Source organism: Pelobates fuscus, chromosome 13 (genome assembly GCF_036172605.1).
Source record: "Pelobates fuscus isolate aPelFus1 chromosome 13, aPelFus1.pri, whole genome shotgun sequence".
Lineage (NCBI taxonomy): Eukaryota > Metazoa > Chordata > Amphibia > Anura > Pelobatidae > Pelobates > Pelobates fuscus.
In genome coordinates, this window is record NC_086329.1 from 66,667,240 (window position 1) to 66,688,507 (window position 21,268).

Below are 21,268 nucleotides of genomic sequence, written 5' to 3' on the forward strand. Positions count from 1 at the left end.
ACACTGTAACATCTTAGCCTACAGTTCCATATACCGTATTGCTACAATACTTTATTATTCTATTTTTATTTCTATTTGTATCTTTATCTTTGCATGGTACAAATTATAAAACTTTGAGCAAGTGCCAGTCATTCTGTTCTATAGCAGAAATAGAGGCACATGAACTGTACATATGGCATTAGACTTATTTATTTATATATTTGATATTTATTTGTGGTTTGCCGATTTCCTATCCGCCACATTTGGTCTCATTCTCTTCTTCTATACACTTATCTTGTTTAAACTTTTATTTGCATTTTCGTTCTCTTTAAGGCACAGTACCACTGTTTACATATCCTCCCTCTATTTTTAACCCTGCAGCTGAAAACAGTTTCAGAGAAACTGCTATGTTTCACGGAGGGTTAATCCAGCCTCTAGTGGCTGTCTCACAGTGAGAAGACGCTGGACGTCCATATGAAAGCATTGAGTAATGCTTTCCAATGGGCGGTTTGAATGAGTGTGCGGCTCTTGCTGCGCATGTGCATTTTCATCTGATGTCAGCAGGGGGTGGAGAGTTCCCCAGCACAGAAGTAGCGTGACGCTGGAGAAAGGTAAGTGGCTAAAGGGGGGGGGGGGGGAGAGAATCTAATGACCCTAGTGCCAGGAAAACTAGTTTATTTTCCTAGCACTATAGTGCTCCGTTAACTGAAGCACTTTTGACAGCGATTATAGTCAAAAGTCTTTCTTTCGGTTTAATGCGACAACGTTTGCACACCTGGATTTGGGTAGTGTCTGCCTTCACCTTTTCTAGCTCGGCAAGGTAGGAAGGGAACAGTTGGACAGACATTTTCAGGTCTCTCCAGGGTCTGGACTCTGGCTGGGCCATTCAAGGACATACACAGAGTTGTCCCTATGACACTCTTGGCTGTGTGCTTTGGGTCATTGGACTGGACTAAAAGTTCACCCTCCAAAAAAGGACAAGGTCCTAAACACTATGGATCAGATCTTAATTAAGGTTCTCTGTATTGGTGTTCAACTTTCCCTCATCCCTGACCAGTCTCCCAATTCCTGCTGCTGAAGTACACACCCATGTATTAAGCCAATAGCATGCTTCATCGTCAAGATGGTACTGGGCAAGTGCTTGTTTTCCTTCACACCTAATGCTTTGAACTGATACCAGACAGTTCAGTCGTCGTAACTGCGCTAAATTTCAAATGTCACTGCAAGGATCTGAATACTTATGTCAAAAATCATTTTTTCTCTCTCTCTTTTTTTTTTATAAATTGGCAAAGATTTCCAAAACAGTTTTTTGGTTTATCATGAGGTTCTCCGTATATATTGATGTGTAAATATTGTTTAGACAATTGTAGCATAATAAAACAAAACAAAAAATAGAGTTGTCTGAATAACGTTCTAAATGCACTGTATGTAAATTTTATATCTATGTAAATAATATACACATGCATACCAAATATAGAGACACAAGATTCCTAGCTATGATTACATAAGTTGCTAATAGGACCAAAATAATTCTGAAAACAGATACAGTACTTACATTGGACACCATGGTGGGTTTACACTGCCTCCTGGTAAAGGGATCCATCTGTTGCTGTTTCATACTCTGACTTTCTGCCTGTACAACAAAAGATCTTAAGCCTAAATATTTGGGCTAATTACGGTTATGCATGGAGGGAGCAGGTAGGCGACATGCGTGGCGTATTTGGGGGAGAGAGAGAGAGAGAAATGCAATGCAACCATGTATTCACAAAACACGAACTTCAATAATAAAAACATGCAAAACATTAAAATGTTCTTTTATTGACCATTTGCTTAAGACTTGACATTTGAACTTCATATGTTAGCAATGGGACTGGAGTTAATTGAACTTTACAAGACAATTTTGAATTAGAATGACTAACTAAAAATGTGGTCCTTGTAACAAATGGTACAAAGAATATCTTGGGGAAACAAATGCCATGTAAAGCATGGAAAAAAAATCCAAATATTAACTACAATTAAAAATTTAGTTTTGTTGGGAAAAAAAAAAACTGTCCATAACAGGCACTATTTTCCGTCGTATTACAAAATAAATGTTTCTTTGCATGTAAAAAAAAAAAAACACTGGAGCAGAGGACTATACTACACACTGATAAGTAGCCAGCTGGAAGCAAAGTTGCAAACTTCGTACTAACATAGTCAAGATATGACGGTAAATTGGAGACATTTACCAAATCAGCCTACATTTTGTTTTCAATTCACAGTTTAGTGAATTTATCTAAATGGGAACGGACAATGTTTAGAAATAAAGCTTTATTTAAATACTTTCCATTTGGCAATCGTGTTAAATGGTTTCACATTGAAGCAACACATCCAAAGGAAGTATTACATTATGAAGACCATTACTATTACAGTCTGTATATTCCAAGCAAATCCTGTATGGACAGTTTTATTGAGCATTACAGATGTATAATTTAGAGCAGGACTAGCTTCAAAGACCGAACACACAAGATAAAAGATGTTTGTCAGTTACTGATGATTTACTTACCACTAAAGCTTTCTCAGACTCCACTATGTTCCATTCTCTGTTCCTCTGATTAATGTAACTATATAAATATATGTATTAAAACCTGTTAAATGCAAACAAATCTGCGTAACAATAAGCTTCAACTATCATTTTCTTTAAATATTGTAAATATTTCATATTAAAAATGCCATATTTTTTTAATAAATATATCCAACTTATTTATTTCCTTTTCATAAGTAAGCCCTACAAAATAAGTTTACTTTCATGAGGGCAGTCAGTTGAGAGTGAAAAGTGGGTATATCTTGACGAGTTCTTGCTGGGGGCTGCCCTAAAAAAACAGCCACATTAACCCATTAAGGACGCCTGACAAATTTTACAATCATGCAGTAAATTTTACATCATGCAGTATTTTTCCAACAGGGACTCTTTCTCTGTTGGTAACTGAAAACCACAGGTATCATTTGATTCAAAGTGAGCGCAGTAAATAAGCATTTAAATGTGGATTTAAAACCCCATTGTTACAATGTGGTGTGTACAAGGTTAAATCCCTGCTCACACCATGGATTACCAGGTATCAATAGATACCTGAGGCTCCCCTCCATCAGCTGGGGCAATTTTAGTGGCTCCAGACTTTTTGATGAGCTTTAGTTCAAAGTTCAGCATGCAGTGCTTTAAATGGGGATTTAAATCACCATAGACTGTAACATAGTGCGAGCCGGGTTAAATCCCGGCTCACACTAGGAAACCCAGGTATTAATAGATACCCGGGGCTCCCCTCTGGGGACATTTTTAGTGGCCCCAGACTTTCTGATGACCTGCATGCAATGCTGAAAGTCAATACTGCATGTAGCCCTTTAACTGCATAGAGAACACAGCAGCTGGATGGTCAAGTCATTCTCTCAATTGAAATGGTGCTGCTGGGATTTTTCAGTTGCCCAGCACAGATCACAATGCACTTGGCATTAGAGATAGGAGACTGCCATACTGAAAATAGCCAGTAAATGGCAGCAAAGTACCACTGTTTTAGTTTAGCATCCCTGATATTAGCAGATAAAAATATTTGGAATTAAGACTAAAATTAAGTATTATGCTTTGGGTTAGAATATGTATTCAATTTTTTATTACGTTTATGTTTAAGATTAGCTTTAATGTTCATATTAAGATATTTCATATTATGATTCACATTAGGATTAGGATCAGCACGATCATCCCTTTGCTGAATTTAGCAAGTGAAATCCTCTGCTGACACCAGCCGAGGCAATCCTAACACTATTGCAAAAGTTAGGATTGAGTTTTGGATTAAGGCTATAATTATGGTTAAACATGAGATTAGGGTATGGGTTAAGATGGGGGTGAGGTTTATGATTATATTTATGGTTAGATTTGGGATTTGGTTTGAATTAGGGATTTATTTAGGATTATGGATTCAGATTGGGATTAGGATTAAGATCGCTACTTTCCAAAGATTATACATTGGGGTATATTTGTACATTTGTAGCTGGGCACAGGAGATGTTGCTGAGCACAGCTTAGAATTTTTGTATTTTTTTTTACATAGATTTAACAAAATAAGCATCAAAATATTATGTGTACGTAAACATTGAAAAATAAAAATGAATACCACAAACTTTGGGGGTGGGGGAGTAAAGAAAATCCAAAATGTTACATCAAGAAAGCTCATAATATATGTGAGTCCCCATGGTGTCCACTTTTGCAAATGGTATGAGAATAATTTAGTGATTTTTAATCCAGTAGCATATTTCAAGTTTTCCCAAAATAAATCTCTAAAGTGCAATGTGGGTGTACAAAAATAAAACAAGCTAACATTTGAAATAAATTGGGGCTTAAATGGCTGGGAACCCAAGTTGCAGAGGTCATTGGCATCAGAGGGTTATGATGCTCAGAGGCTTGCTTGTCCAACTCAAGTTTTCTGCAGTGTGTCTGGTATTTCTGCGGCTTTGTGCACTTTCAAGTTACCAGATTCCCTGGGTATGATCAGGCATCTGGGCATGCCCCAACGGTAGGGTGAGCCAGGAGTTCCTTAGTCAGGGGTCACAAAGATTGCCACCAGTTGATGGTGGCCTTGGACAGATCAGGATAGCAGGACAAGTTACTAGCCTTCAAAGTGTAAAAGAGACTTGATGCGCGTGGCCACCATGAAAGCCAAGCGATCCTGGCTTTGCTGGAAGCAGATGATTATGTCTCTCCCCACCCCTGGAGTATTTGTAGGTGGTCTAGGAACCCTATACCAGCCATCCACCAGCATTGATTTGGCTTGTCTGGCCGTAACGAGCGTATTGAATAGTCTGTGGAACAGGTGTGGTAGCTCAGCAGTCTATAGTGTCAGGCAGGCTGCGGACCATAATATTCTTCTAGCGCCGCCAAGCTTTCTTGGTACCATGTTTGGGCCCTTTGCTGGATCAGAAGTTGCGGTCGCACGTCGTGTCTCATGGGTTGCTGTGCTAAGCTCTGTATTTTGCAGGCGAGCAGACACTCCGCTAATCTCCTCCTGGAACATTTCGATGTCGGCTGCAATATTGTGGCACAGCTCACTAAGCATGTCCCTCAGCTTACCCTCCATGATCTGAGGTTTTTTCAGTGGGTTTGGTAGGTAAGCAAGTGCGTCAGCTCGGAGTCTGGATGCCAGTCACCCTTTTCAGATACAGGTGCTTTGCTGGACAACTGGTACAGACCCGCTGAGACGCCATTGTGGGCCTCTGTGAGTTTTGAGGCCTCCGCAGGAGATCTCCGATATCGGTGGTAATAGGGGTCTATCAGGTTTATATTTTTTACTTCGGCAGCCCATGCCCTCAGGAGAAAAAAAAACGTGGCAATGAGTGCTGTTATGCTCGATCATTCTAGTTTTTTAAGCCTATTGGAATTTCGATCGGTATATATATATATATATATATATATATATATATATATATATATATATATATATATATATATACATACACACACATATATATATACACACACACACACACACACACACATACATACATATACACACACACACACACACAACTTTTTTTTTAGCCTGATAGCTTTGTTAACACTTTTTTTTTTTTAAATCTTTTCTGACCAGCAGGATAACTGATCATTCTTTCACATTGCACTCGTGGTCAACATTTCCGAGTGGGGGCGGGTGGGGGGTCTGCCAGGCCGCTAGGGCGTTCCAAGCCGCAGTAACGGCTTTAAAGCCCATTAGAATGGGGACAGCATCTAACGGCGTTAATGCTATGAAGTTCGCAAGGAAAAAACTAAATTCTAAAATCACGCCACATTAAAATTTATTTTACTGCTTGTATTTTGTGAACTGTAACTACCAAAAATAAAATAAATACTAGACATTTTATAAATCAGAATGACTAAATTAAATTTTGAATTACTTTCCTTAACCCCTTAACCCTTTAAGGACTGAGCCAAATGTACACGTTGTGAACAAAAAACGTAAACAAAACCTGGCATTTGAGCTACATGTCTGTCCAACCGTAATTCACCTCTTTCATATTAAATGCACCCACCCTTATTATATATCATTTTATTCAGGAGAAACAGGGCTTTCATTTAATATCAATTATTTAGCTATGAAACATAATTTAATATGAAAAAAATGGGAGAAAATAAGAAATTGTTATTTTTTTAGTTCTCCATGACATTTTAACTGTCAATGTCATAATACGGTTTGCTTTTACTGCAATAAAATGCACATTTGTATAGAGCAAAGTCTCACGGGTAAAACAGAACCCCCTAAGTACAGGTTTTATGGTGTTTCGGGAAGTTACAGGGTCAAATATAGCACGTTACATTTGAAATTGAAATTCGCCAGATTGGTTACATTGCCTTTGGGACTGTATAGTAGCCCAGGAATGAAATTTACACTATAATATATATATATATATATAAAACAAAACAAAAATAATCTTGCACTCCTCCTGTGTAAATAGTAGGTGCCCGGTGCTTGTCAGCCAAAATTCAAAAAATATATCCAAGATAGCACTCCAAGGACTTGCATAAAAAATAACTTTTATTACCTTCCAGTAAAAACAGCGAAAATCAACGTTTCAGCTTGATCTCCTCAAGCTTTCGTCAGGAAAAAATCAAGATGCACTCACAGGTCTTCAAATGTAAGGAATAAATGGTGCTTTATTAATCCATGTGTGGTATACAAAAAAAAAAGTCGATTGATTTTTTTTGTATACCACACATGGATTAATAAAGCACCATCTTTTCCTTACATTTGAAGACCTGTGAGTGCATCTTGATTTTTTCAGTTTATATATTTGACGCCAAAGATTTGCACCCAGGCAAGATATATATTGTTGCCTTTTTCTAAGGAGAGTGCCAAGCTATATCTATATATACACACACACACACATATACATATACATACACACACACACACGTGGCCTGGGCGCCAACGGGAGAAGTCGCATGTAACTGCAGTTCCGCGCCAAAAGCCTAAACTGAACAATTGCCCCACAAATCAACGGCAACCAACAATTAACACAGCCGTAATTTGTCACCCCAAGACGAAGAGGCTAGCAGAGAAAACGGACAAGACGCAGTTTTTCGCTCCGAAGCAGAACACACACACAAAAAAAAAAGTCACCTCAGACGGCGGGAAGCCAAGATGGCGCAGACGACCCAGGCAATAATGCAAGCCATGTTGGACGAGATGTCTAACAAAATCATGACCAGTGTGCAGGCCACCATAAGAGATCTATGTAAAGAGCTAGGAGATCTCTGCTCCCAAACCTCACGGAGAGAGGAGAAGATGGCCGACGCAGAGGAGGCACACAGCCTGGCGCAGATGGCAGAGCGCATCACAGCACAAGAGGTAAAACTAGCAGACATGGAAGAAAGAAGCCGCCGAAACAATTTGCAGCTGATGGGGTAGCAGAGACTGTGGGCATAAATTACTTAACAGCGCACGTCACAGCCTTCTTCAGGTCACTGGTGCCTGACATTCCACAGGACATGCTCCTCTTTGACCGAATGCACAGGACAGCGAGACCCAAATTCCTACCACCGGACGCTCCCAGGGATATATTGGTGCGCATGCACTATTACCATACCAAAGAGGCCATACTGAAAAAGTAGTGAACCCGCATGCGGTTAGTGGACGTCTCAGCATTTACCCTCCAAAAGAGAAGAGAATTTCAAGACATCACTGCAGCGCTCAGGGAGCATTGTATAGTGTACCGCTGGGGATATCCAGTCAAGCTGTTGGTGCAGAGAGCAGGCAAGACCACAGTATTATTTACACCAGAGGAAGGAGCCCGCATACTGAGAGAATGGGGCATCGAAAGGGAACCCCAGAGCAACCTGTCCAAGGAGCAGAGAAGGCTTATACCGGAATGGAAAAAAAGAGTAAAACTGACAGACTGTACAAGCCTGGTGCAGTATTATTGCAGTACTGTTGATTATGCTAAAGCCAATGTAAATGTCAATTAAGTACTTGCCCATACCCAGTTAAAACTCCACAATGCTTACCATCAAAGTTAGGGCAAGATATTAACCACAGGGTTGTCACCATTGACTAGAGGGATAGGGGACAAACCAGATGTTTAAGGGGATTGAGATCCCTAAGAGATAAACTGCAGCTAACCCCAAAAATTACTTACACGTTCAAGCACCCCAAAAAATATATATATTTTTAATTATATATTATATACATACATATATACACATACACACACACACACACACACACACACACACACACATACATACACACATACATACATACACACACACAGAATGCCATAGACATAGGAGCAGAGAGCTTCTACTCCCAAGTCACAAGTGCGGCATGGTTCAACTGTATATACTTTCTTTATTGTTTGGTTATGTTTTTATGTTGCTACACCCAGCGAGATGCGGTTCGTTGCCCATAGCACTGGGGACTATGTTTGGGACCGGGTGGGTGGTCTTGACATAGATTATTTTAAGCAAACAAATACGCAGAAGTAAATTCACACTGACACATGCAGTTCAGGTTAAAATAGCTTCAGAAAATTTAATGGCATCTGGTCCAAAAGTGGGTATGCAGACCCTTTTAAAGGCAATATTACATCATCATAGAATATCAAGATAACAACAAATAAACATCATTAATTGGTCTATGTATTAAGTGGTAAGTTAAATGCCCTCCCATCTATATTAGTAATTGGCTTAGGGGTTTGAGTGGCTAGTGGGGCATCCTCCCATCATGGGATGTCGTCATTTCTGACAAGGATGAGACTGAGATTCAGTCGCCATTGTTGATTAGCACGAGGCTCACTCGATGGGAGGGGGAATCTGGCAGCCAGCCATTTTGAGTACTTGGCACCGTTTTAGCTTCAAGGTTAGTTTCTCAGGCTTTTTAGTAAATGAACATTTCATTAGAGCAGTTTCTCATGGGCTAGCTATAGTATACTTTGTTACATATTACAGGAACTTGATAATTCCGGTGTTAGACAGAGAATGTATTTTCTAGAAGAATATGACTAATATTCTAAATGCTGTTAGGAAAATCTGTCATATAATGAAGTTAGATGGAGTTAATGGAGAAATTTAATACAGGTTTAATAAAGGTTTTTTAATAATTCTACATCAGTCTCATCAACCACAGGGAACGTGCCTTCACTAAAGGACGCGTGAGAATACAAACAAAATTTTGCCAAGGTACCTGTGGGAAGTTAGCACAGAGCCAGGGGCTGGCCTGCTCCGCTTGATAGCACTGGGAAAAAGACACTTACTGACCCGAGAACCACAGAAACAAGGCGCAGACGTGGTCTGCCTGCTGGAGACCCATTTCTGCACCAACGACCGCCCAGTGATCCTAGGTGTGAAATATCCACATCAGTTTCACTCTACTTCCCCGACCAAAGCCAAGGGTACCTCTATCTTGATAAGCAGACATGTCTCCCTCTCCCTAAAATCGCAGCATGTAGACCCAATGGGTAGATATGTGGTGATAGTGGGAACAATTAAAGACATGGTGTATACAATTGCAAACATATACGCGCCCGATCAAAACCAGAGGAAATTCTTACACAAAATATTCCAAACCTTGACGCCTATACAGCAAGGCATACCACTCATTTGCGGAAACTTTAACCACATCTTTGACCAGACCATGGACACTACCCTACACAGTTCTAGCGGTAGATACAAGACCCTCAGACGCCAGAGTAAAGCCCTCCAGGCCCTACTACACACCTACCACTATTACGACACATGAAGAATCACAAACCACTCGGAAAAAGCATACACACATTTCTCCCACGTACACAACTCATACGCCAGAATAGATTGATTTCTCCTCTTGGGCTCCCACCTCAACCACATAAGGGCCTGCGACATCGCACAAATCACGCACCGGTACTCCTGGAAATGAAAGACCTCTATGACTAAGCACCGTAGCCCCTGGAGAATCAATGATTCTCTCCTACACAACCCACAATTTGTGGCAGATGTATCCACACAACTGAAATAGTACTTTGTGGAAAATGAGACACCAGACGTCTCATCCACAACGGTCTGGATGGCCCACAAACCGGTAGTGAGGGGACTGCTGATCCGGCAGGTCTCATATCTCCGAAAACAGGCACAAAAACACACACTTGAACTACAAAAAGAACTTTAAGCCATAACTCGGCAAAACCAGATCTCGCCCACTGACAGGTGCCAGCACATACACCAAATCACTAGAAGCCTACATAAGCAAGCCCTAGCACACACAGCACACCCTGCAACGTCTGAAACTACATCAATACACCCAGGGCAACAAAGCTAGCAAACTGCTAGCGCAAAGGCTAAGGGCCAAACAGGCCTCGCAAAAGATCTCCAACCTCACCTCACACAAGCCTAAAACTCAATACTCCAAAAGCCATAAGCAACAAAATTGCACATTATTATGCCAGGCTGTACAACCTACGATTGGATCCCGCAACCAGTAGAGAGAGACATGCAGGCATATTTAAGGGACACACGCTTACCGCGACTCAAACAGCTGTAACTCACAAAACCAATATGTGCAGAGGAAATAATAGCTGGAAATAATGGGCTAGACAACACGTATTAAAAGAAGTTTAGCGCCACTCTGGCACCTTACTTAGTCAAAGCCTACACACAGGCCATTATGCACAGAACTCTACCCCCGAAATGTGAACCGCGCACATAGTTACACTACCCAAACCAGGGAAGCCACCCACACTACCTCAAAACTTCAGGCCCATATCTCTATTAAATACCGACGCTAAAATACTGGCAAAAATCTACACGCTCCGGTAGGGGGCAATACTAACAACTATCCCCCGTAATGACCAAGTAGGCTTCATCAAAGGGAGGCAAGGGTCGGACAATACGAGAAAGATGCTGAATATCTTGCATTCTCTCCGTAAAAAGGAACAAGGGCAATAGATTATCTCCTTAGACGCAGAGAAGGACTTTGATCGCCTAAATTGGCGATTTCTGCGTTAAGTGCTACAAAAGTTCGACATCCCAGAGGGGTTTGTGTCAGTGGTGGAAGCCCTGTATAGCTCTCCAGGGGCTCAACTCAGGGTTCCTTTCAGAGCCAATAAGACTAATGAACAGCACCAGGCAGGGGTGCCCCTTGTCGCCCTAGTTATATGTCCGAGCCCTGGAAGCCCTGGCGGTGAGGATAAGAGGCAACCCAAACATACATGTCGTCACGATCAACAAACGGGAGTACACAACCTATTTACAGATGACATCCTATTGACGCTCACCCAACCCCAGATCTCCCTGCCCATCCTATTACAAGTGATAACTACATATGGAAATCACTCATATTACAAACTTAACATTACAAAAACACAGGCCATGGGGGTGAGAGTCCCAACAAGTGTAATGGAGCTTCTACAAGAATCATTCACACTGGACTGGAGACAGGACTACTTAACGTTCTAAGGGACCAAACTTTCAAAAAAACACAAAAAAAAAAAAACACAACGAACCTAAAAGCAGCAAACTATGACCCGCTGAGGAGGAGTACAGTGAACACTCTAAAGGGATGGGAGGGGAAGTTCCAGTCGTGGTTGGGCAGGATGGCCACAGTAAAAATTCCAATACTTAAGAACTCTACAAATCCACATACCAGAAACTTATCTAGATAACCTACAAAAGCTCCTTACAAGCTGTATATGGGCTCACCGAAAAGTCAGGGTGGCAGCGAAAGTGCTGTGCACACCACAGGAGTATGGGGGCCTGGGGATGCCAGACATCAGACAATACTACAAAGCGGCTATCCTGGCCACTGTTATACAAACTCACGCAAAGGAAAAAGTACTGCAATGGATGGAGGCTTTTTGAGCATGACCCAAAGGCCTGAGTTATCTATTGTGGGTGCCCCACACACACAGGAAGGTGCACCAAGATGTGCCACCCACTACATAACTTTTACTTAAAATATGAGACGCTTCCAGATGACAATGGAGAAAAGACAAAGGGTGGGCACAAGCGACCCCCCTGTACAGCTTACATTTAGTAAACCCCGCTTTGGACTACCGCCCCTGGACACACCAGGGTCAGCCATCTGTACAACAAAGAAACTAGCCGATTTTCCAGACCTACACCCTACCACAACACAATTTTCCAATACCTCCAGATGAAATCCATGCTCCAGGGATCCAAGAATAGTACTGAAACAGTCAATGCAAAGCACATTGAACAGATGTGTACAGCCGCAAAACAGCCCAGGAGGCTGCTATCCACTCTTTACAATATGTTGATCCAGCAGAATACGAACGCCCCCCAGACAGGTTTAATTTAGCATGGCAGACGGACATAGGAAAGACTGTCACCGAACAGCAATGGGGAAAAGCATTCTTGGCACATAAGAGGACCAACTGCGCAAAATCCAATACAGCTGGTACATGGTGCCTGAGAGGCTGGCAAAAATTTACCCATACACTTCTAGCGTATGCTGGAGATGCCGAGAGGACGGGGGAACGATGTACCACATGTGGTGGAAGTGCCCAACAATAGCCAACTTCTGGGGGGAGGTGGAAAAACTATCGAGAACGGTCCTAGACAGTAAGCTCATGAAAACACTGGAGTGTTGACTCCTGTTCATGGGTTTGAACAGGAGTCAACCCCAGCGCAACAGACTCCCGTATACCATTTGATATCAGACTCCCGTATACCATTTGAGTCTTCAGCGCAACAGACTCCCGTATACCATTTGATATCCTGGTGGTGGCCAATACCCTAATAGCAACGGCATGGAAGCAAACTCAAGCACCCACTAGAGAGGCCCTTCTTCAGCAAATAAACATGAGTCTGGTGTACTAAAGGGACCAGAGACAAAATCTTTACAATAAATATGCCACATTGGCCCATACATAGTGGGTGACAAAGGTAGGTGGGAAATGAGAGTAGAAATTATATATAAAAAACAAAAAATGTATAGTTCTTGGAGTGAAGCATCCCCACAGAAGAAGGGCACCGCAACATGTAGGAGAGTAGAGACCACCGCCCGCACCGGGCATGGTAACCCACATGTACATAGTTTTATGACACAACAAAGGAGTGCGCCTGTATGCATGACCAGGAACACAGACAGAGTCTAAGAGCGATCACAAGACGTTAGAAACTAGAAAGGGAGAATATGCCGCTGAGAAGCCTAAGAGAGGGATGGTCCTAGTACAAAAAGGGAATGTATGCGGGACACCTGGTTAACACTTTAAGGTGATACAAAATAAATTGAAAGTGTCTGTTCCCCCCCCCAAACCTCACCCCTATTCACCAATGTATTCTTGCACCCCTCCCCCCTCCCTGCACATGAAACAATGTTCATCAAAAAGACAAATTATGTACATGATATACAATATCTGAAATGTCTAGATGATCACAAAACAATATGATTTACTGCTCCCCTCATTATCCTGCTTTTCTTCTGTACCCCTGGTAAAATTCAAAATTTGTCAAATTTAAAAAAAAAAACAATTACACGCAAAAAATAAATATATATATTCAAAATACAAGAACTATATTGATTAAATATATATAATTACAAATATATATATATATATATATATATATAATAAATTATGCAAATACGTTAAATAAAATTAAATACATGTGTAATCTCGTTCCAACTGTATTTTGATATTAATACATAGAAGGAATATATCTATATACACGTAGAACGAATAAATATATCTATATACACACAAGTATATACGTATATATCACTATGTATAACTATATAGAAAAATAATTGGATTTTTTTTATATCTATCTATCTATCTATCTATCTATCTATCTATATATATATATACACACACACACACACACACACACACACAATTTTACATATTTAATAATTTTACATATGTATTTATGTAATAATTTTACATAATTATGTCCTTTTATTATTTACAATTTGCGGGACCTGCCTGACAACCCAGGCCGAAAGTATAAAGAATTAAATTTGTTAGCACTATATTTAACCCTATAACTTTCCAAGACACCATAAAACCTGTACATGGGGGGGTACTGTTTTACTCGGGAGACTTCGCCGAACACAAATATTTGTGTTTCAAAACCTTAAAATGTATTATAACGATGATATCGTCAGTGAAAGTTTTTTGCATTTTTCACACACAAACAGCACTTACACGGACAATATTATTGCTGTAATACATTTACTGTTTTTAAACAAATATTCTGTATTCTGAATTTACTGTATTTAAACAATATAAATTGTGTTCAGCAAAGTCTCCCGAGTATAACAGTACCTACCCCTCATGTACAAGTTTTAAGGTGTTTTCAAAAGTTACAGAGTCAAATATAAGGCTTGTGTTTCAGTTTTTTCACATTGAAATTCGCCAGATTGGTTACCTTGCCTTTGAGACCGTATGGTAGCCCAGGAATAAGAATTACACCCATGATGGCATACCATTTGCAAAAGTAGACAACCCAAGGTATTGCAAATGGGATAATTTGACTATATTTCTTTTGGATCACAACTTGTACATTTGGCTGCGGTCTTAAGGGGGTTAAAGACACTAAGGCAAACAGGATCTAAATTGTTTTGGGACCATCTATTAAAATCCCACTAGATCATACAAGCCATAAATTGTGTATGGCAAAAATACTAGATCTATATTAAGCTCCGATAGATGTCCCAATATCAAGTCTAAAAGTGATTTTACCACGAGACAGGCAGCTTCATCTTTTGCATAAATTTTTTTTATTTAAAACTCCATAAGCACAGATCAAAGTTTAAACCAATCAAAAACGAAGTCATGATCGATATATAGCCTATATATATATATATATATATAGCCTCCTGCGGTGCACAGAGTATTGATTCTAGTCTGAGTATTGATTCTTCTAACACCATTGTTTGATATTGTTGAAGAAATTATATATTACCTAACTTTTTATACCTTATATACTTTTTTAAACTATTGTACTTGTCCTGGCTACCCCCCTTCCAATCCTAGTCCCTCTAAAAACACGTTGGGTTATTTCAAACTTTATTTTTCTTTACATTTGTCTGTTAACCTGCAGCCCCGTCTGGCTTTCTACTCATTCATTTCACCTTGCACTGAGGCCAGGCTTGACTGCGCTCGCGGTAGATTTCTAACAGTTTTGGCTGCATTTTTGTAGGTCTTTTTCACCAGGTTTTTCACCAGGACAAGGCTGCCATCTTTGCTCATCTTGTTTCAGACGGAGAGACGTGGCCTAACCGCAAGCCTGCTTCATTCAGAAAAAAACCCTCCACTGCTACCACTGGGAAACTTCAGTAATGTTCAGGATACATTAAGGAACTCTGTCTCACAGATGTGCCCACTTTTAGGACTGATCATCTATACTGCAAGGAATGTAAGGGTCTTATTCTTACCAACTTATTGTTGCGGATTGCTCTGCCAATATATCTCTATATCCACACATATATAGTTTGCCACTTGTGCTCGACTGTTGGTACAGACTGCATATCACAACTGCACACAGGGAAGGACCCTGCAGTACTATTAGTGTGAGCCCTTTTCTGAGACCATTACAGGTACCAAAACTCATATGGGATAATCACCTTCTATGAGTGAACCAGTATCGGCTAACCTGGTAACTCCCCGACTGGGGATTAAAAGGGTTAACGCCTTACATACTAGAGGCTAACAGCGCGTCTTCCTACTTCAGGGTGTCAGTCCCTGACATATTAGCCGCTCTCCATGACCGGCAGTTAAGGGTCAACTACGTGTCTCTGTAGTTGGTGCTACATTTAACCTGGGCAAACACTGATTGTAAGGGGAATCCCCGTTGGGGTTTGACGTTCCTGGACAGCTCTTAACAAATGTCCCCTCTTCCACAGAACGACACGCGCTCCATGATGAGATATTACCACCACAAATCCAGGACTTTCAGTCCATGATCAACGCTGAAATGGCAGCTTCAGTGGAGAAAGCCCCCGCCAAAATGCTCACCCCACTTTCTCCTGAGGTACCAGCTCAAACCACGAGCATGGCTGTCTCAGGAAGACGACACAGGGGGTTCGGAGATCTCAGCAAGGGAACTCCCTTCCACTACCAAATGCCACAGGAAGGGCTCCTCTGTCTCTACCCTACCTTGAGGTAAAGAACCTGCTAAGTGTACAAAACGTGTGGGGGGGGCATTCCATACTTTCCTCTGAAGATAACTACTATTCTAATGCACTGAATGTTCAGGATGAGTGGTGGGTGGATGATTCCACATTAGAAGGCAATGACGATTGGCAGGACCCGACTCCAAATACGATGGGTTCTAGACACTCACGGGTGTACTTTGTCGATCAACGAACCATACCGCACCCACGATCTTCTGATAAGAGCCTACCTCATTCCAAAGCGCAATTTGTGCATTTTTGGACGCGCAAACCTTTGGAACAGGTGGTCAGGGCTCTACTACAGGCGGAAACCCGGAGACTGTCATCAACCTAGGTCAACTCGGTGCTTTTGTGCTGTACCTGCATTTCAAGATGGAGGGTATCCACCAACTTCGCGACCACCTCTTTCAGGATGATTGGTTCACACAGCTCGATCTAAAGGACGCATACCTGTCAGTACCGGTATCCCCATCTTCCTGCGCTTCCTACACTTCTACTGGTACTTCCACCTGCCTGCCGCTCCGACGGAGTTTGACCCCATGTTGTTTCACGAAGCAGTTTAAACCAGGCATGGTCTCGAACAGTCTCACAGGTAGCCCAGTTTCTGTGGTTCGAGATAGACCTATGTCCATTTGAAAATAAATTTAAAAGGACAACATAACACTTTGGCTCCTCGCCAGAGCGGTGGGGTTTCTCCCCACCCCCCAATCCATTCAAGCGATATACCGTGGTCCTCTCCACTACAGGGCCATGCAATGGCTCAATGCACACTATCTATGTGCAGGTCATTCCTATGACTATGGTCATTGCATTAAAAACAGAGGTATGCACAGAAATCAGTTGATGGCTTCTACTAATGCAGGCTTGGAATGAGAAGGCCATATTTGGTCAGTAACTAGATTTTGTGGTGGAATCTGGTGCCAGCCTATGGGGTCGGGGGGCACAGTGTGCAAACTCATCCACGGGGGGGGGGCATGGCTGCACAAAGAGTTGGAAATGCACAACAATTGCTTGGAACAGATAGCGGGATCCTTTGCGATCTGCAGTCTGGTCATACACGCCGGGCTGTTGCATCCTGCTTCGGAGGGACAATATTTTGGCTGTGCATTATATCAACCTTCTGGGCTCTCTGAGGCAACCAAGGACATCACACCTTCTGCCTCTCGCGGAATATTACCCTACAAGAGGAAAACTTTCAGGGATCTTCAACCTCACAGCGGACTGGTACTTCCATCAGTGGCGGGACAGCAGCTACAGGTTGAGATCTTCCACGTGCATGGTACAGGGGCCCTCTACTGATCAAATTCTTCGCATCACTGACGAACTGCCAGTTCCCAAAATTCTTCAGCTGGCTTTAAAACCCGGAAAGCGAAGCCGTGAACTAATTTCTCCAGGTGTTGCCACCTCAAGGGGCATACGTATTCCCATCTTTCTCCACATAAACCAGTTTCTTCTAGGACTCTGGCGAGATGGGTTCGAAGGCAGTTAGCCGGCATCGACTCTTCGTTTGGAGCACATTCTATATGTGGTGCAGCATAATGACATTACGCGTTCCGCGAATTAGTCTCTTGAGGATACCTTCAGTGTTTTCCCATTTTCAATCTGCTCCTCACACTTTTCACTTTACTTTCTTAGCATATGCAAAATATGAAGCCTCCTGTCACGTGTAAAATTGTAGATTATGCCAACGTAGTGTACCTGCCAGCTTAATTTTAGTAATGACAGGAGGCAAATATTTTCAATCCCTTTTCTTTTCTATGCTCGTTTATGTGTATAGGTTTTGTAATTAATGTGGCTATTTATGCTCATTTAAGGTATAGTGATTCTAATTGATTCATCTACCGTATATACTCGAGTATAAGCCGACCCGAATATAAGCCGAGGCCCCTAATTTTATCCAAAAAAACTGGGAAAACTTATTGACTCGAGTATAAGACTAGGGTGGGAAATGCAGCAGCTACTGGTAAATTTCTAAATAAAATTAGATCCTAAAAAAAATATATTAATTGAATATTTATTTACAGTGTGTGTATAATGAATGCAGTGTGTGCGTATGTGTGTGTGTATGAGTGCAGCGTGTGTGTATGAGTGCAGCGTGTGTGTATGAGTGCAGCGTGTGTGTATGAGTGCAGCGTGTGTGTATGAGTGCAGTGTGTGTGTATGAATGCAGTGTGTGTGTGCATGAATGCAGTGTGTGTGTGCATGAATGCAGTGTGTGTGTGTATGAATGCAGTGTGTGAATGCAGTGTGTGCAGGGCCGGTGCAAGGATATTTGCCGCCGTAGGCAAAACATTTTTTGCCGCCCCCTCCCCCCCCATATGTCCTGACTTCCCCTCCTCCTCCCTCAGTGGTCCTTACCTCCCCACCCCCGTGTTCCTTCACCCCCCCCCAGTGGTCCTGACTCACCCCTCCCCTAGTGGTCCTTACCCTCCCCTCCCCTAGTGGTCCTTACCCTCCCCTCCCCTAGTGGTCCTTACTTCCCCCTCCCCTCCCATAGTGGTCCTTATACCCCCCTCCCTCCCATAGTGGTCCTTATACCCCCCTCCCTCCCATAGTGGTCCTTATCCCACCCCCTCCCATAGTGGTCCTTATACCCCCCCTCCCTCCCATAGTGGTCCTTATACCCCCCCTCCCTCCAATAGTGGTCCTTATCCCCCCCCCTCCCTCCCATAGTGGTCCTTATCCCCCCCCTCCCTCCAATAGTGGTCCTTATCCCCCCCCCTCCCTCCCATAGTGGTCCTTATACCCCCCTCCCTCCCATAGTGGTCCTTATCCCACCCCCTCCCATAGTGGTCCTTATACCCCCCCTCCCTCCCATAGTGGTCCTTATACCCCCCCTCCCTCCAATAGTGGTCCTTATCCCCCCCCCTCCCTCCCATAGTGGTCCTTATACCCCCCTCCCTCCCATAGTGGTCCTTATCCCACCCCCTCCCATAGTGGTCCTTATCCCACCCCCTCCCATAGTGGTCCTTATACCCCCCCTCCCTCCCATAGTGGTCCTTATACCCCCCCTCCCTCCAATAGTGGTCCTTATCCCCCCCCCTCCCTCCCATAGTGGTCCTTATACCCCCCTCCCTCCCATAGTGGTCCTTATCCCACCCCCTCCCATAGTGGTCCTTATCCCACCCCCTCCCATAGTGGTCCTTATACCCCCCCTCCCTCCCATAGTGGTCCTTATACCCCCCCTCCCTCCAATAGTGGTCCTTATCCCCCCCCTCCCTCCCATAGTGGTCCTTATACCCCCCCCTCCCTCCCATAGTGGTCCTTATCCCCCTTTTTTTTGTTATTAATTTTTTTTATTATTATTATTTTTTTATTTTTTTTTTATATATTTATTTTTTTTCGTCCCCCCTCCCTGCTTGATATATGGCAGGGAGGGGGGCTCCTTCCCTGGTGGTCCAGTGGCATTGGCAGTTCAGTGGGGGGGAGAGGGGGGCTGGCAGAGCTGTAACTTACCTGTTCTGCAGCTCCTGTCAGCTCTCTCCTCCTCCGCGCGGTCTGTGCAGCTCCTTCTATCAGCTCACACTGTAAGTCTCGCGAGAGCCGCGGCTCTCGCGAGACTTACACTGGGAGCTGACCGAGGTGCTGAACGGACGGCGCAGAGGAGGAGAGAGCTGACAGGAGCTGCAGAACAGGTAAGTTACAGCTCTGCCAGCCCCCCTCTCCCCCGGTCTGTATTATGGCAATGCAAATTGCCATAATACAGACAGTGACTCGAGTATAAGCCGAGTTGGGGTTTTTCAGCCCAAAAAATGGGCTGAAAAACTCGGCTTATACTCGAGTATATACGGTAATTTACACTAGATGTTTTGCTTGCTATGATTTAATTGACAAATGGTCATTATGTTTGCCTTTCACTTCTTTCTGTACTTTTCAGTATGAAACTTTGCATTATGGCTCGGACCTGGACATGATGCCATTACGGTTTAAGATGTTCTCTCTGGAATAAATTGCTACTTTTTGGTTCTTGTTTTCGGTACCCGTTTTTTGGACTATTAGTTCACTTCAAAGTAAGAGGAGCAGTCAAGCATCACAAGGCTATATATAGAACATAAAATACATACACACAGCGTGCAAAACACACCAAGAGTATACACCCTCTAACGTGCAGTAAAACATTTTTATTCTTATATAAAGTTATACCGTATATACTCGAGTATAAGACGAGTTTTTCAGCACATTTTTTGTGCTGAAAAACACTCACTCGTCTTATACTCGAGTCAGTTGTCTGTATTATGGCAATTTTCATTGCCATAATACAGACAAGGACCGGGGGCTGTCAGGAAGCTGTAACTTACCTTCACCGCAGCTCCTGTCAGCTCCCTTCTCTCTCCTCCGTCCGTGCAGCTCCCAGGTCAGCTTCCTCTGCAACTCTCGCGAGAGCCGCGGGGTCAGAGCGTTGCCATGGGTTACCGTGGCAACGCTCCGCGCGGCCGCGAGAGTTGCAGAGGGAGCTGACCTGGGAGCTGCACGGACGGAGGAGAGAGAAGGGAGCTGACAGGAGCTGCGGTGAAGGTAAGTTACAGCTTCCTGACAGCCCCCTCCTACAGCCCATCCACTGGACCACCAGGGAGTGAGAGCCCCCCTCCCTGGCCATTTAACAAGCAGGGAGGGGGGACGAAAAATAAAATAAAAAAAATAATAATAAAATAAAAAAAAAATAAAAAAAAAATAATAACATAAAAAATATATTACAATAATAATTAAATAATAATAATTAATAAAATGCCCACCCCCACCAATGCTCTGCACACACACACACACACTGCACTCACACACACACACACTGCACTCACACACACACACACACACACTGCACTGCATTCATTATATACACACACTGCATTCATACACACACTGCATACACACTGCACTCATACATACACACTGCACTCATACATACACACTGCACTCATACATACACACTGCATTCACACTGCACTCATACACACACTGCACTCACATACTGCACTCATATACACACACTGCACTGCATTCATTATATACACACTGCACTCATACACACACACTGCACTCATACACACACACTGCACTCATATACACACACTGCACTCCATTCATTATATACACACTGCATTCATACATACATACTGCACTCATACATACACACTGCATTCACACTGCACTGCATTCATTATA

At 42.7% G+C, this 21,268-nt stretch overlaps 1 protein-coding gene across 1 annotated transcript in view; it reads right to left on the bottom strand.

Annotated features, from left to right (window-relative positions):
• Positions 1 to 21,268, bottom strand: part of RTF1 (RTF1 homolog, Paf1/RNA polymerase II complex component) — a 131,367-nt gene that overhangs the window by 33,665 nt on the left and 76,434 nt on the right. Inside the window, exons 14-15 of the mRNA XM_063438995.1 lie at positions 2,525 to 2,582; positions 1,535 to 1,612 (exon numbers count right to left, since the gene is read on the bottom strand). Coding sequence (XP_063295065.1) covers positions 1,535 to 1,612; positions 2,525 to 2,582 — 136 coding nt within the window. The remainder of the gene's footprint in view (positions 1 to 1,534; positions 1,613 to 2,524; positions 2,583 to 21,268) is intronic.